The sequence below is a fragment of the Ictalurus punctatus genome, chromosome 1 (genome assembly GCF_001660625.3).
Source record: "Ictalurus punctatus breed USDA103 chromosome 1, Coco_2.0, whole genome shotgun sequence".
Taxonomy (NCBI): domain Eukaryota; kingdom Metazoa; phylum Chordata; class Actinopteri; order Siluriformes; family Ictaluridae; genus Ictalurus; species Ictalurus punctatus.
In genome coordinates, this window is record NC_030416.2 from 28,959,068 (window position 1) to 28,972,691 (window position 13,624).

Genomic DNA, 13,624 nt, shown 5'->3' on the forward strand with positions numbered 1-13,624 from the left:
CATACAAGAGATCATTTTTATTCAATGAAATTTATTTGTATAGCGCTTTTTACAATGGCCATTTTCTCAAAGCAGCAATCCACATATAGTAATGCTATCTTTATTTATGTTTTCATTATAATTAATATTTGACATTGTTTAACAGGGAGATCTTTCCAGAGGGTCTTCCACCATCCTATGTGTTTGTGGCAACTCTGCAGCTTAAAGGCACTGCAAGCAGGGAAAAGTTTGACCTGTGGAGGGTACTTTCTAAAGATCAAGAAGTCCAAGTGGCTGTGACACTACATGGAGAGGAGAATTCTGTCATCTTTACCACCACCAACATGGCAAGTGGGGAACAGGTGGTCACTTTTGATGCGCAAGGCCTTCAGGTTTGTAAAGTACTGCTATAACCCCCTTTACTCTTCATTTTACATGTTGCATACAACTGTTGCAGAGACTTATTTCACGTTTTGAATCAAGCTACATAAATCCACAAACCTAGTTATGCTCAGGTGAATGATCAAATGTATAAAATGAGCTATAAATCAGAAAATAACTAGTTACTATATGTTAAGCCTTTTAAACTCTTAGGTCACATGACATACAGTATGTTCCACAGTAATGCAGTAAACTCCATTTCATATTGTTGCAGAATCTTTTTTAAGATTAATTAACTTATTTTTATTCCACGGTGCTGTTGAATACTCGATTCTGTTTGGCCAGCAATAGAAGTTTTCCACCACCATAAAGTTTTCATTACAAAAGGCGTTGCATTCTCATTCTCTGTAACATAACAAACTGCATTTTTTGTTTTATTGAGTTCAAGAGAGAGAAAAATACATGCTGGTAAAGGAACAACTGTTTATAGCTGCTATAATGTAAGTGATAACAGGAACTAACTTGTTTTGTGGACATTCCACAACACTGAATGTAACTATAAATTGTTAAAACTTATAGCATGTTCTTTAAGTAATCAAAAAATTGTAATCATTCCCAAATTAGTGTGGTATACAAGGAACACAATGTTGTGTTTTATTCCCTACTTAAAGCACACAGCTTTAGAATATGAAAGCAGGTGAAATTGTAGTCTCTAAACAAGCCATGTTTCCATGCTTGCTGTGGATTTCCATTTCCATGCATAATGGCGATTTAAAAAAAAAACTAACTTCTTTTACAGTCTTTAATGTTTACTTTTTTTGTAAATATATTTTATTTGGTTGCCGTCATTATTATACATGACAGTCTTCTTGATTCTGTTCCATATAGTTAATTTTACTTTCTCAATAAGCTTTTGTAATGCTGGTGAATGTTCCTTCTCTGATTTACTTGTACACAGCCAAGTACAGCCAAGATTAATGGAAAAGCAGAGTTTCCACCTCCCTTCCTCAGTGTTCACACAGCAAAAGGAAAAACAGTTGGCTACTTTTCCTCATGGCACTACAAGCCTTTCATAATGTATTTAAGGAACATGATGTGCAGTAGTTCCTGGTTGTTTTAGGAAAAGAGAAGTTCAATACAATCATTTTGAACAGAGATGGTAGTGTGACTCTGGATTTTAGCTGCATCCGTATGAGCGGTTTAATCATGAACAATGTGTCTTTCATAAAATGAATTTCAAGTTGAGTAAGTGGGGCTTCCGTTAAATGTTTGCTAAGTGCACAAAAGCCCTCTGTATCGGATGAATTTCAGCTGGTACATAACTGATAATTCAATTCTAGTTCATTAAATGAATACAAACCTTGCAACTGTCTATGCAGAAATGCAAGCCTTTGTAAATGATAATTATAGAAATTAAAGTCTATAAATAATAATAATAATAATAATAATAATAATAATAATAATAATAATAGATATTGAACTATGGATTACAAACACTTTTATAACTTCTTGATGTCACATTATTTTACTGCAAGTGAGCACATGTTTAATACAGTTTTATCAGAAATGTAAAAAAAAAAATCATGCATCGATGTATATTTTAACAGGTTTCATTCTGATATATAAGTAAATAAGGAAAAAAGGTGTGGTACCTGCCCTTAGATATCATAAGCAGGACTTTGTCAGTGTCACTGTGGTAGACAGTGTTGAACTTAATAGTTATATGTAGAATAAGACAGGAATTATATACTCTCACTTTCTTTTCCTGGTAAGGAGCTTGCTGAAGCAGCCAGATGTGTATATATAGTACTTACTGCTTTACAAATACTAATCATGTAGGTGTTGTCTTGCATAGATCTTGAGTTTTAAGTCTTTGATTACTCTGGAATGCTACATACAATTGTCATACTGTGTCATTCCACCAATTCGTAATGGCCCAACATACACAGTATTGCACATCATGTTTCACACTTTGTAGAAAACAGTGCTCACATGCTGTCAATTTAGCTTCTTTTAGTACAAATGACTTTGTACTACAGCAATACTATATTACATTGTATCACACCTGTCGTTCTTAATTTTCTACACTTTATACTGTATACCTTAGCTCCACTATAAGCTATCCTGTATAAATCAACCAGTTCCACTCAGAGTCCTGACCTCTTCCCTCATCATTACAGACACTCTTTGATCGACGCTGGCACCAGCTGAAGATTCTAGTCAAGCCAACACGTGTTGTCTGTTTTGTGGATGACCAGCTAATACAGGAACTGGATTTGGAGCCAGTTGTGCCCATTTTTATCAATGGGAAAACTCAGATAGCCAAACACTACAATGCCCATGCTACGATTCCTGTGAGTAGTGAGAGTTTGGGTCTGAGTTTGGATTATACTGTAATAGTTCAATTGTATGTCAAGTGTATGTAAGAACAACTGTATGCAAGTCCCAGTAGTACAGTACATTCAGCACCTACTGTATGTAAATATACAGTCTGGAAGATGACAATAATGTTTGTAAATCTAGTTATATTAAACATTCCAGAAGGTTTTAGTGAAATTATTACAAAATGTCCATTGAGAATACACATTTACAAGATGTCAAGCAGTATAATATTTCTAATTTATTTTTCTCCATTAGTTGGAAATCCAAAAACTAAGGCTGTATTGTGATCCAATGCAAAGTGAACGAGAAACTGCATGTGAGATTTATTCTGTGGTAAGTGATATTTACAGTAATAATTTGGTCACACATTTGGATTTTATTTTACTACAATTGCTGCATATCTAACCTGTTTATTTTTCTCTATTTTTTCCCCATGTCCATAGGATGATGAGAGGGTATGGGTTTTTATTTTCTATTCATGTCCAATATAAACAATTTTTGTGAGTGGATCAACACATAGCTGCAGTTTTCCCTTCTCCCCCCAGTGTCCCACAAACCGAGAAGTGCCTGAAGAAAAGGAGGAGTGTGACTGCAGTCAGGGGAACCCTGGACCACCTGGGTCAAAGGTCAGTTATTGCCTAGCTTTAGTTTTAGTACACACAAACACTAATACATTATGAACACTACTCTGTGTAAACAAGATATGCAATGCTTAATAATTCCTCTGCAGGGTGAAAAAGGAGAAAATGGACTTCCTGGTCATGATGGTAAGCCTGTAAGTACTCTCTGTTAATTTGATTCTATTCAGGAAGACCAAGGAAAATACCTTGTGACACCAAAATACAGTAATACCGTAGCTATTTGACTTTTGAAAATATTGTTCCAAAGGGCATCAAAGGTGAGAGAGGAACACCTGGACAGCCAGGTAAATCAGGGCAAAAGGTAGGATTTCAATATTATCTAACATTCTTTTAAATAGTATGTGGTAGAGTATGACATGTCCTTGCTATAGTAATCAATGACTGGACGTCCAAGAGAGCAAGATTATCTGTGCTCTCTATGGCAGGGATGGCATTATTCTACCCCCCTTCCAATCAGTGCAACACTGGACAATCATAGTTATCTGTAAACTCATGCATGTACTATAGAATAAGGCAGACAGCATTTTCCTCCAAGTTCAGCAGGCTGAAAAGATGCAGTGACTGGCTTCATGTTTAATAGAGGAAGCACATGGTCGCCTTCACTCTCCCTGTTTGGTAGCTGTTGTGTGATAGAGGAGAGGTAGATAATGGGCAGGAATTGGCAAATGAGCAAATTAGGAGACAATGTGACTGAAAAAGAGTATATGTTGTGTGCTATACTGTCTCTTTGTTACTTCTCACCTGGCAGGGTGAAGCTGGTTTACGTGGAACCATAGGTGACTCAGGAGTAAAGGGCTCCAAAGTAAGTAGAATCAAGAGAAAAGAGAACAGTTCTGGATTTATAGCGATTGAAATTACTCTGAAAGCCCTGTAAGGATAGTGCAAATGTTGGTGTTAGTATGATAAATCAATGTTATAGAAAGCAAGGGCTTAAGGCAAGTGCACTTTGTGGAAATGTATTTTCCTACTTCCAGTGTGTGACACCTCACTTGTTTTTTATGTACAGGGTGAGAGGGGACAGCAAGGGCTGCCTGGAAATCAAGGACCACCAGGTCCCAAGGTAAACTCTTGTTTAGAACCGTGGAGCCTAGAGTGGTTATTTTCCCACCTTTACAACACCATGGTAGCTTGTTAATATATTTGCCAGCCTGGTCTAGACTGAAACGACTGGAATCAAGGCAGGAAAAAGCAGAACGCCTGTCCCCTTCCAAAAAACATGGACAGGAAATGGGTGTTTTGTTTTCTTGTGTGGCACATTCCAAAAAAGTGGGCACTGAGAGTGGTGACATAAAAAATTGCTCTTTATTTTAATCAAATAAAAGTTGCCAGAAGGCCCTGGAAATAATTCAGCAGCAATTTATTGTCTTTCAACTCAACAAAAATCAAACATGTTTACACAATACATTGATATATAATCATTCATCATCTTTTCAACAGCAACCTCAGGGTGACAAAGGTGAACAAGGGCCCCCTGGTGAGCCTGGGCCAAAGGTAAGCATGCATGTATTATTCACAAATGTACATTTATAACAAAACTGATTTGTTCTCATTCTGTGGCAGGCATTTGACCAGAAGTAGTAGAAGTAGAGCAGTTCTGTAACCAAGTAAAAGTGCTAAGTCTTGTAAAATAATAATAAAAAAAATAACAACAATAAAAAAAACATTTCTTTCCACAAGTTAAAAATTTAAAATAATTGCTTAATTAGTAATTGCTTTACTTGAAGTAAGCCTACAAGAATTAAAACAAAAAAGTAAATAAATAATCACAAATGAGCAGGAAGTGTGTGCCTTAAATTAAACATTGATGTCGGGTAACTAACAAACTGACAAAAGCTGTGTGTGTAATCTCTCAAATATGAGTTAGCCTGATAATAATTATGAAATACAAACTTTCTTACATGCTAGTAATAAGGAGTCACAATACAAATAGGATAGACAAGCACAAAATACAGATCACAACATATATTTATAACAATATCACATTTTTGGAGAGAAGAATTCTTCCTATTTAGTGTAAACCCTATCCTTACACATGTAAATGTACATATAAATACTTCACACCGTTATTTTTGGTTTCACATAAGCTCAAAATTAAAGTGAAGCTATCAGAATAGAAAAATGAGGTAGAGTTTAAAAAAAAAATGTAGATCATAGAGTTTTGAAATGTAGTGAGTAAATGTCAACAGAAAAATAATTGAAAAGAAATATAAATACTTGAAAACCATACTAAAATACACACTTACATTTTGTAACACACAGGTACATTTTGTAACATTTTGTATTTTATCTTCCTTAAAACTTGAAATAATATTGGTATGTTCGGAAAGGGCATAAACTTGGATATGTATATCATGAAGAATCAAACTGTGTTTTATAATTTATAATTTTGCATCGTGATCATTTTAAAAGAATAAAATACAGAATTTTAAACCACCTTGGTTAGAATGATAGAAATTAGGATGAGCTTTGTATAAAATACTTAAAGGTATTTAATTTAATTAATGCTTGTATCAACTACTTCCAATTTACTTTGTATCAGTTGAGGTCATAAGTTTACATACGCCTTGCAAATCTGCAAATAGTAATGTTAATAATGTTTTTTTAAAAATAAGAGGGATCATAAAAAATAGCATTTTGTTGTTTATTTAGTACTGCCCTGAATAAGCTATTTAATATAACAGATGTTTACATGTAGTCCACAAGATGCAATAATAACTGAATTTACAACCATTTACAAAAATTTTGAACCAGTTCAAAAGTTTACATACGCTTGATTCTTAATACTCTGTGTCTTTACCTAGATGATTCGCGACCATTTTTATGTTTTGTGATAGTTGTTTATGAGTCCTTTGTTTGACCTGAGCAGTTAAACTGCCCACTGTTCTTTAGAAAAATCCTTCAGGCCCTGCACATTCTTTGCTTTTCCAGCATTTTCTGCATATTTGACCCCTTTCTAACAGTGGCTATTTGATTTTAAGGGACTTGTACACGACTATTACAAAATGTGCAAACATTCACTGTTATTATTTTGTCTTCTGTGAAACATGTAAATATATTATGTAGCTTAGGCAGTACTAAATGGAAAAAAAAAGATCTTTAAACAAAATAAAGATTTAAATACTGAAAATTGCTGTATTCAGTGTATTGAATTCAGTGTGTTAGTGATGTCTGCAATGTTCTGCTGTCATTACATATGTACTATCGTGTATATATTCCAGCTGTCATTAAGCAACAGTGTGTTAACAGTATAACCAAAAAGGTCTACATGTAGCTTTGGCTAGATCGTGCCAGTTAAAACAAACCTCTGTCACCTGCATACTTAAAGCACATTTCTTATGTTCACGAACAGGTTTCACTGCATCTAATACTCATCACAATACCCACAAATGTTTTCACACTTTCCAGACACTTGGAAAATAAAGAACCGAATAACCTGCCTGTGTGCTGATTTATACTCAAGGTGCATGTGTGGGAGAAATGAATGTAGTTGAATTCTATTCCCATCCTACTCCCCTTCCTCCTGGCTAACTTCGTATCCTAAGGGTAAAGAGAATAATCCATGTAATTGTGCTTCATACGGCTCATTTAAGAGTAAGCTGTTATTGCATTTGCAAACTGTATCTCAGTGTTTTTTCCTTTTCCCACACACAGGGGGAACCGGGCCTCCCTGGCAGTAAAGGACCAGCCGGAACAATTGGACCTAAGGTCAGTTAGGTCCGATTGTTCTGTTTTAAAATTGTTCAAATTAAAATGACAGAATGGCATGTGTTGGTAAAAGTGTGAACTTTGTCAATGTGATACATGTGAATGATGATCGCATACAAGATTTTGTAGAGACTCGAGACAGTTTTGGACTCCTGGGATAGTAATTTCACAGTCATTAGCATCAAACAAGGCTTGCTGCAGTTCGACACAGATTTACTGTGTGGGTGCAGTTCTGGTCTAATAAAATGTCTACTCAAGTTTAGGATGTATTTTTCTTACTAAATGACTACAGCTGTAAAATTAGCCACATCTGAGGGATTTGCCCCCATGTGTAAAATGTGCACAAGACTTTTTAGGTCCATCTGTAGTGCATGCATTTTGGTCTTGATTTGATTTAATAATTTCTTGGTCATTTGGTCGTGCGTTAAGAAGCGTACCTTGATTGAGTTATTTAAGTGCTTGTCCTTCCATTAAAGTAACAGAGAGATGGGGTATACAGCCTGAGGGAGAAACTGTCTCTGGGCCTGGGTAGACAGGTACCACAGAAATAGCTCTCATTTTTGTATTAGTTATTAAGAAAACCACATGTCTGGTGCTACTGTTAGAAAGTAATCATACTCAGCAGAACTACAGTAGGAAAACATTATATATCTGACCACAGATTTTCTCTATTCTAACTTAAGCCATTCATGAAGATTAACTACTAAATCGTCCATGGACATGTCTGGTTATAAAATAATGTTTTTTCAACATATTGTAATGAAGAGTGCACATATTGCCACATACGCACTCTGGATGCTTTTTCTTGCTTTTATTTGTAACTTTTATTATTATTTTTTATTATACATCTACATCTATGAGCAATTAACTGTTATTCAGCTGGTCTATACAGTATACATTGCACTCTCTCCTGTCTAGCTCAATTATCCTAGTCTTCTAAACTTGCAAACCATCAGCCATTTTTTGACACTCCTTGGATACACAAGAACAATAAATAAAATGCCTTTGCCTTGTTATAGTTTCACGGAACATTACACTCACTAATGAAGTACAGGCTCAAGTTGGATTGTCCAATATAGGACCTGTTTAAAAAAAATGTTTACATGTTTGAATGAGATGATGGTAAGGGGAAAAAAAGTGATTTTGTTTACTGGAAAAGGTCAGGATGTTTTTCCCATAGATTCTAAAGTGAGATTAGTTTATTTAATCATGCAAATATTCAGATTCATTAAAAAAAAAAATCACTAAAGTATTTTTTTAATCTTACCATTTAATGCTTGTTATTGTCATGGCAGCAGATATAGACACAAGTGCAGGGTAAGACAGCTTTATTAGAAAAGCTTAACAACAATACCAAATCAATAAGCAAAATCATACACAGGAAACAGGTTAGAGTCATGTGATCATCAGACAATACTGACTAAGCAAAAACTATAATCGTGGAGTCAGAAAACAAAAAAACAAGATCAAAAACCAGGTAGAGTTTAACAAAGTGCAAGACTTGGTAATGACACGTCTGAAAACACTGAATGTATATTTTGCAGTCAATGAGTGGAAACGAGAGTCCATTTATTGTGTGTGTGTGTGTAATTGAGTCCCGGTAACTGTGATCAGTAATCAGGTGAAACTGAACATGTGTGATGGTAGTTGGAGTTCATGGCAGCCATGTTTGTCAGCTGTGTGATATTATGGGATGTGGAGTTCAACACCGAATCAGGCATAGATGTAAATGGAAAAGAAAGAACATCTTAGATTCTTGCTGAAAAAAATCTGAAACATTAAGGCCTGGGGGAATGTAAAAATCATAAATATCCAAAAAAAAAAAAGGGGCAGCTGTGGCTCAGTTGGTAGAGTGGGTTGTCCACTAATTGTAGGGTTGGTGGTTCGATTCCCAGCCCACATGACTCCACATACTGAAGTGTCCTTTAAAATTAAAATAAACATCACATCCTATGATGCAAATTGGTGAGAAAAATTTAGAGGAATGTGGCTAGACTCTATTTGATTTCCATTTGACGGTTGGCATCTAGTACTCACTTCAAATTAGGATCAATTTCCTACTAAACATAAAGCACATTATACTGTGGGTGTGGTATGAAGTATGTGTGGATGTGGTTGTTGGTGTGTGTGTTTTAATATGAAATTTTGAAAGTAGTAAATGGTGAAATGTTACATATACAACCTAGTACGTTTAATTCATGTCTAGATTAAGCAGTGATAAAATTGAATTTCTCCTCATCCTTAGTGACATAGTGTCAGGTATAAGAAAAGATGCAATCTTCAACTAATTGTTTTTAATTCAGTGCTATATCTGTGACAGGGCCGAAGCTGTTTGTGCAGTTGCTATTCGGTATTTTAATTTAATACTATACATAAAAGGAAGCACAATGCAAATTTGACAAGAAATACAATATTAACAAGAAATCACGATACAATATGTGAGCAATTAAATGTCCTTTATTTCCTTTGGAGGCATTATACGGTGCATTGGGTGTTGAGTCTTGTTATATAATAACAGCAGTAAATATACTGTGAATACCAAATGCACTCTTATGAGGTTTCTTAAAACTGAAGGTTTTTATGCTTCGTTTACACAGTCTTGCCTTGAGCACCATCTATTTAAAGGTTATACCTCTTTTCATACCTCTGCCTTTGCATTTGCATCTCCCTCTCTCTATCTCTTTATCTTATACCCTCATTTCATACCACACTATCATTATATCTCACATCTTTCCGCCCTCTTCTTACATAGAATGTTTCACTCTCCCTAACCTCCATTATCCTTCTATCTTCTATCTCCTTCTATCTAAATCCAACCATTAATCTCTTTAAAGCTAAACTTCTCTCTATCTTTTCGCCGTCTCTCTTTTACAAAGCTGCAGAGTTGCTTTAAGGCATTAATTCTTATTTTCAGCGGAGTTATTTTCTCACAAATTGTGCCACCTTGTTTTGCCTCCCAGTGAGTCTATCCTTCTCTCTCTGCTGTTTTGTTTCATTGCTACATGGTTCAATTTCATTGTTCATTACAACAAACAAGACAAATGACTTGCTTTGTCTTGTTCAGTCTCTCTCTTTCCTCTCTCTCCACAGACACACACTGCCACACACGTCTACCTTTGTATAATTTTTACATTGACATGTGTAGTAATTGAACTAATTAACTCTAACCCTACACCTAAATTTAACCTTACCCCCACTAGCTGATAGAAAAAGGAAAACCTTTTCTCTAACTTGCTAAATGTACCAACTTGGTTACACTTATCATATATTCCTATCATTATGTGGACATTTTGTCATGAAACCTCATATAGTTAAAGCTGGGTAACCAGGTGAGTTCACAGCTTTTGTCAGTCAATGTGGAACACCCAGATAACAAATTAGTGATTGCCACAATTGCCAAGTTTTAATTGACTTGATTTAAATGACAAAAGGTGCAGATAAATGTGTTTGAATTAGTGAAGACATGAATGAAACATAATTACAGTATATAGTACTAATCTGCATGCATTTTCATGAGCATGAGATTCTTTCATTAGGATATTTTGTTACATTTTACATCTTTACTTTTGAAAAAAAAGAAAAGCTTGTAATAAATTACATTTATGAGGGTAAGGTTTGGGCGGGGGGCACGGTGGCTTAGTGGTTAGCACATTTGCCTCAAACTTCCAGGGTTGGAGTTTTGAATCCCACTGCTGGGTTTTGCATGTTCTCCCTGTGCTTCGGGAGTTTCCTCTAGGCACTCTGGTTTCTTCCCTAGTCCAAAGACATATGCTGTAGGCAGATTGGCATTTCCATATTGTCCAAAGTGTATGAATATGTGTGCGATTGCGCCCTGCAGTTGGTTGGAACCCCGTCCTGGCTGTCCCCCACCTTGTGCCCCAAGCTCCATGAGATAGGCTCACCTGTGTAGAATAAGTAGTATGGAAAATGGATAGGGATAAGGTTTAGACCCCAATTCACATGGACATGGATATAAATTATGATGCACAGTTATGAGAAAAAATTATACAACTGTATTTACTTTTTTTTTTTTTTTTTTTTTTAATTTTCATCATTGCCACTTAACATCAAAGAAGGTGCTCTCTTGCATGTTGGGTCAACCATAAGCATACTTTCTTTCCTGATTTTCCTGATCTTTGTTAAAGTCTTTAAAATAAATTTTATTAATGGTTTCTTTGTATTTTTGGATTTCAATTTCTACTTTGACTCCACCAATATTTATGGCTGCGTATTAGCTCAAAAAAAAAAAAGTTTTTAATATATATATTTGACTTATGTTTGAAATTATATTTGTAACAGAAAGTATTTTTTTATATTATTTTATGCTATGATCGATTAAATTGTTTTGTTTGTGTGGGATGAGACCAACTTCAAATTTCCAGGACTGTGCTGTAAAATGCGGGACAGTTTAAAAGAGTTTAAGTTAAAGGAGCTCTTTTCTGCAGAACAGTCTTCTCTGATTTTTTTGGGGTAGAATTCAAGATTTTGTATCGCTGTGCTTATGTCCATGTTCTATTAATATAGAACAGTTCATGCATTATGCAAACAAGTTATAAATGTCATGGCTTTCTTCTGCTAAATCTAGTGAGCTGTTCATTTGTTTGTTCGTTCATTCATTCGGTAACCTCCTTATCCTGGTCAGGATTGTGGTAGATCCACTGCCTATCCTGGGACCATTGGGCTTGAACATATCATTAGTGGGATGCTATGCGCACGCACGCACGCACGCACACGCACACACACACACACACACACACACACACACACACACACACACACACACACACACACACACACACACACACACACACACACACACACACACACACACACACACACACACACACACACACTTACTTTCTTACACTTACTTTCACATCAATGGGTAATTTAGTGTATCCAATCCACCCACTGGCATGTTTTTGGGAGGTAGGAGGACGCTTTAGAACCTGGTAGAAGCCAACACAGTCACAGGGAGACTCAGCTCAGGGCAGTTGTGGCTCAGGTGGTAGAGCATATTGTCCACTAATCGTAGAGTTGGCGGTTCGATTCCCATCCCACATGCCTCCACATGCCAAAGTGTCCTTGGGCAAGACACTGAACTCCAAGTTGCTCTTGATGGCATGCTAGAACCTTGCATGTTTTTGGGAGGTAGGATGCTTTAGAACTTGGTAGAAACCAGCACAGTCACAGGGAGACTCAGTTCGGGTATGTGTATGTGTGAATGAGAAACAGTGTGAAGCGCTTTGTAGAACTTCTAAGATTAAAAGGTGCTGTATAAGTGCAGACAATTTATCATTTACAGGGACAATAAGTGCAGACAATTTACCATTTACATGTGAACTTCTGCATAGTTACAATTACAATTGATCCCAGGACCCTGGAACTATGAGGTGGCAACACTATGTGCTACACCACCATGCCACCAGCTAGCAAAAAAATAGAATTATACAGTCTTTCTCCAAATCACTTGTAGTTCTACAGAGTTTCTGGCACCTTTAAGATATGTCATGAGGTTTCCCCAGTATTCAAAGAGGAAATCACGCTCTAGAGATTACTAACATCTGATACATCTATTATAAACATGAAATCCATGTATTAGGGGTTCTTTTTTCTTTCTATTTTTCCTGTGGATTTTTTCTTTCACTTCACTGAGTCACTGTAGCCTTGACTTGATCTCAGAATGCAGTCATAACAAAAACCCACTTTTGTTGCAAAATTGTGCTGTGGCATAGTTTATTTCATCGGAACTTCTAATAGAGAGAAATAAAAGTAGTATATCAGATAACCTCAAGTTGTGAATGCTGGGTGGACATGTACTTTTTTAGGAATTGTAGGACAGTTAAAAGCCCATAAAACCACATAATCTGCATATAAAACAGAGGCGTTAGATAACTAGACCATTTTATACTATTTTGCTTTCATGTGGCCTCTTGGTTTTCCTGATGAGGTTTTATAGCCAAGGCGTAAAGCAAGCCTAGTACACACACACACACACACACACACACACACACACACACACACACACACACACACGCACACACGCGCACACACGCGCACACACACACACACACACACACACAAGCAAGTAAGCAATACAGGACTGTAAAAACATTCACCATCTCCCTCACACTCACAATATGTGTATGACTGAAATGTACAAACATACATAAAACACATCCATAAATCCTATTTTCACATCCTTCCTTTCACAAATGATTTAATATTCAGTCTTGAGAAACACAGTAAAGTCACATAAATACACATAAAGTGCAAAGTCAGACACCAAATGTACACAAACTGTCTGGCTAGTAAATTCCTCTGACAGTTCAGATTAATCTTGTTATAAAGACAAGACAGTCAAAACAGGGAAAATTGCACACACTTATACAATTACATTGTAATTGATGCTCTGGGCTCAGCATTTTTTTCTGCTGTAATCTTAAATAGACCACTCTAAGGTATTTTAGTTGGATCCATTTGTCATTTGTACCTAAGTCAAATAATCCTGTAGAACTAAGACTTTAACCACTTTA

General features: G+C 36.0%; 1 protein-coding gene across 1 annotated transcript in view; it reads left to right on the top strand.

Annotated features, from left to right (window-relative positions):
* si:dkey-225n22.4 (collagen alpha-1(XXI) chain) overlaps positions 1-13,624 on the top strand; it is a 58,881-nt gene that overhangs the window by 15,697 nt on the left and 29,560 nt on the right. The window contains exons 5-15 of the mRNA XM_017485809.3: positions 146-371; positions 2,541-2,714; positions 2,998-3,075; positions 3,186-3,197; positions 3,288-3,368; positions 3,473-3,517; positions 3,631-3,684; positions 4,132-4,185; positions 4,390-4,443; positions 4,821-4,874; positions 7,035-7,088. Coding sequence (XP_017341298.1) covers positions 146-371; positions 2,541-2,714; positions 2,998-3,075; positions 3,186-3,197; positions 3,288-3,368; positions 3,473-3,517; positions 3,631-3,684; positions 4,132-4,185; positions 4,390-4,443; positions 4,821-4,874; positions 7,035-7,088 — 886 coding nt within the window. The remainder of the gene's footprint in view (positions 1-145; positions 372-2,540; positions 2,715-2,997; positions 3,076-3,185; positions 3,198-3,287; positions 3,369-3,472; positions 3,518-3,630; positions 3,685-4,131; positions 4,186-4,389; positions 4,444-4,820; positions 4,875-7,034; positions 7,089-13,624) is intronic.